The sequence below is a fragment of the Danio aesculapii genome, chromosome 7 (genome assembly GCF_903798145.1).
Source record: "Danio aesculapii chromosome 7, fDanAes4.1, whole genome shotgun sequence".
NCBI classification, from domain to species: Eukaryota; Metazoa; Chordata; class Actinopteri; order Cypriniformes; family Danionidae; genus Danio; species Danio aesculapii.
In genome coordinates, this window is record NC_079441.1 from 55,614,458 (window position 1) to 55,618,334 (window position 3,877).

The 3,877-nt window shown below is 37.5% G+C and overlaps 1 protein-coding gene across 1 annotated transcript; it reads right to left on the reverse strand.

Moving 5' to 3' along the window:
- Positions 1-509: 509 nt before the first annotated feature.
- Positions 510-3,140, reverse strand: sox17 (SRY-box transcription factor 17). The gene is made up of 2 exons (XM_056462958.1): positions 2,713-3,140; positions 510-1,627 (listed from the first exon to the last, which is right to left on the reverse strand). Exons 1-2 carry the CDS (start codon positions 3,008-3,010, stop codon positions 687-689), a joined length of 1,239 nt encoding a protein of 412 aa, XP_056318933.1. The 5' UTR covers positions 3,011-3,140; the 3' UTR covers positions 510-686.
- Positions 3,141-3,877: the final 737 nt, after the last annotated feature.

A 3,877-nucleotide genomic window follows, 5' to 3' on the forward strand; every position in this document is an offset into this window, starting at 1 on the left:
TTTTAATAACTCATTTCTTATATCTAATTTTTTTATCTTTGCCATAATGACAGTACATAGTATTTGACTAGATATTTTTCACGACACTTCTATACAGCTTTAAGTGACATTTAAAGGCTTAACTGGGTTAAATAGGTAGGCAGGTTAGAGTAATTAGGCAAGTATTGTTTAACGATTGTTCTGTAGACTATCGAAAAAAATATATACCTTAAAGGTAATAATATTGTATAATAATATTGACCCTAAAATGGGTTTTAAAAAATTAAAAACTGCTTTTATTCTAGCCGAAATAAGACTTTCTCAACAAGAAAAAATATGATCAGATATACTGTGAAAATTTCCTTGTCCTGTTAAACATGGAAAATATAAGAAAAAGAAAAAAAATTCAAAGTGGGGTGGGGGTGGGGGGTGCTAATAGTTCTGACTTCAACTGTATGTATACACAAGTTAGCCTAAATGTTAGCAAACTTAGACTTTAATCCACAAAAAAATATATGATTTGATTCTGCCATGTTTAAACACTTTAATTATTTAAGCTGCTGACACAAATCTTTAACATACTTCATTTAGAGGCCTCTGTTTGTGTTTGAGAGAGTCATTACATTTTCATTGACTGAATCAACAACAACACCAAAAACAAATCAGTGTTTGTGGTTACTATTCATTACATATGACATACAGTGTGATTAAGAATTACTATAGCCGCAGTAGTATACAGCACTGCTAGCGTCTGACAGTACAGTGGAGATTAAGTCAGAGCCTGGCAAAGGTGCACTGGGGACCCCAAAAGAGAGACAGTGCTCAAACTCCACCTCGTCCACCATTTGACCAGAACCGTGGGCTACTGCAGGGGCCTGTGAGTGTGGCTCAGCAATGCTGTGCTGTTTATGTGTGTGGCTGCCAACAGGAAGTGACAACTCCTTCAGTTGAGAGCTGGAATTATAAAAGGTGTCTAAAGTTGATGGGCAGTTCAGGTACGCAGGGGCCATAGCGTGATTAGAAGAAGAGGAGGGGCTTCTAAAAATGTTGAGATGAATACCCGGATTGTGACTGGTTTGTGGGTTGGCGTTCTCGTGAAATACTTGCTGCGGGTTTATTAAATTCAGTTGTGCATCGCTGGGAACGTGCAAGTTGGTGTTTGTGTTGATGTTGGAGTAAGCAATGCTGTGAGGCTGTCTGTTTTTGAGTGTCTGTGTGTTGCCATGACAATGTGTGTCGTTGAGGGTGTTGACTTGTTCCTGAAAGTGGTGTTCTTGCTGGTGATGGTAGCTAAATGCTGACTGATCCTGATGGTGGGCAAAAAACTCAGTTGTCCCAGCATCCATAGGAGAGGGGTCAGGTGTAGGCAAGCTGTAGGACTCAAACAAGGTATTGCTCTCGCAGTATTGAGGCAGTCCAGCTCCTGAATAACCAGCACTCATGCCTTCCATGCAGAGGGTCATTTTGTTATCGCACATCCCAGGCAGCAGAAAGTTGGGCTCCAGTCGCTTGTTTCGTTTCACCTGTTTGCGACGCCTGGGTCGATATTTGTAGTTTGGGTGGTCTTGCATATGTTTGACCCGTAGACGTTCGGCCTCCTCAACGAATGGACGTTTGTCCACCATTGGTAAAGCTTTCCATGACTTTCCTATAAACAGAACAAAAGAGGACGTAATGTAAATTTTGTAATAATTTCCATACTTTCAAGGCTCTGAATATTTGTAAAATTTAAACACATAGTAGACTGCATGTTTTGGATATAAATGATTTATTTGCTTTTTTTTTGTGGATACTATCTATATGCACATAATAACAATAATAAGTAAAATATTTATTTTATAAGTAAATGTATCAGTAATCATTCATACAATCAGAAACAAACATTATGCAGTAGTAAAAAGTTTATTTTAATTTAATTAAATATAATTACATCATAAACGCATATGCATAGTTGCATCTCAGCTCTGTTGTGTGATTCAATATAAATATTGCTTATTCACTTATAATTTAACCTTGGTACTGTGATTTAGTCTTTTTAATTTAATCATAATTATTTAATAGTATTTTAGTCTAATATGCACATCGTCCACAAAATATTTTTCTGAATTTGCAATATTAATATATGTTGAAACGCTTGCAAAAATGGCAGCAATGTTACCAATCACTTCACATATTCTTGCTGATTAATGTTAATATGAAATTACAAAACATTCCACTTACTTTTACTTTACCTTAGGACAAAAATATCTTTAACATGTGCCAAGTCTAAGTAAAATTGAGGTCTTGTAGTTTTAATGCATGTTTCTCTTATTAACATTATTTTAAACCTTATTTATCAACTGCAATTAAATATATTTATTTAAGATTATTCAAATTTCGTTCCTTGGATTAAAATGATTCTGTTTAAGTTGTTGATTTATTTAACTTCTCTCGTTTATATTCACAATAACATATTTTGGTCACACAGTTTTCATTAGTTATTGTTAGTTAATGTATTGGCTTACACGAACTAATGAGCAATACTTGTACAACATTAAGCATAGTTCAACAGTTCCTAACGCATTATTAAAATCACTTGTTAACATTAGTTTGTTCACAACTAATAATGTACAACTTTATTTTCATTAACTTCCTTTAATAAAGATGTATAAATACTGTAATTGTATTGTGGATCATATTAGTAAATACATTAACACAACCTTATAGTAAAGTGTCCCATATTTCTTTACTTACCAAGCATTTTGCTCAGCTCCGCATTGTGCAGGTCTGGGTTTTGCTGCGCAAGCTTCTTGCGCTCATCTTTCGCCCACACCATAAACGCGTTCATCGGCCTTCGGATGCGCGGCTCAGTCTTTCCGCGCCCGGGACCCGCCGCAGAGCATTTCTCGTGTTTAGATTTGGAGTCTGAAAGCGGACTGAGCGGGTCCACCCACGCGCACTGCCCCACGCCAGGCATCATGACTGAGCTGCAGCTGCTGCCTCGGGTTTGGCTCGGATCGTCACTGGAGTACCCCGCATCGGGACTGCTCATCTCCAACACGCACCGGGCGCGTATCCTTGTTGATCACCGATGAAACCTGAATGGCCTAAAAGCCGATCTTTTCAATTTCCCCCTGCTCAGCTGTCCTTTGCCGAGTGCATGAAGTTCATTCAACGTGTAAGGTCAGAAAATGCACAGTGAAAGTTTCAGGCAGCTTTAAACTCAACAGCCACCAATCGCGCCGGTGTGGGCGGACCGCGCAGTTAAAAGGTGTGAAAGAATCAGTTCTTGTTTAGAGCATATCATCCTCTGGCAGACAAGATTAGAAATTATGCTTTCCAGGAAGGCTCTCTTATTTAAAACATTTAATGTACAAATCTGTTGCGTTGCCTCTAACACATAAAGAATTGCGTTTGCAACAATTGACATGTTTTGTCTATCTGTCATTGATCCTTATTAAGAAGCGCACTGTTTTCTTTATTTATCTATCGCCAAAAAACATTGCAAGATCTTCTACTATTTTGGCATTATGATAAAAAGTACGAGTTCAAATGTTTAGCTATTTTCGTTTGAAACTGTAACGCGATTTAAAGTGTATCATGGCACGTTAACGTTTAAATATTTGCCACACGGATACGATAAATGCAAAGTTTGATTTAGGATTAATATCCTGCCAGTAGATACAGCCTACCTTAATTTGCAAACAGTAGTAGGCTAGTAGGTGAAAGATTGTCACACGTTGATAATGCCGTGCCAAGTGCGCGCGAAAAGAAAGGTGTTACATTGTATACAGTCTAAGTAGAAGCTACACTGTCATTTTTTCTACTAAATTACGTTGAGGTCACAGAATAAGTAGTAGTTTTGAGTCTGAAGTGGCTTTACTCTAAGGCAAAGTGAGTTTTAAAGGACTTTAATATG

What these genes read in the sequence shown, in the direction of transcription:
- sox17 (XM_056462958.1), bottom strand. Translation starts at nt 3,010, where the DNA reads ATGAGCAGTCCCGATGCGGGGTACTCCAGTGACGATCCGAGCCAAACC. An exon ending in GGAGCTGAGCAAAATGCTTG is followed by an intron (nt 1,628 to 2,712) that starts GTAAGTAAAGAA and finishes TTCTGTTTATAG; the next exon opens with GAAAGTCATGGAAAGCTTTA.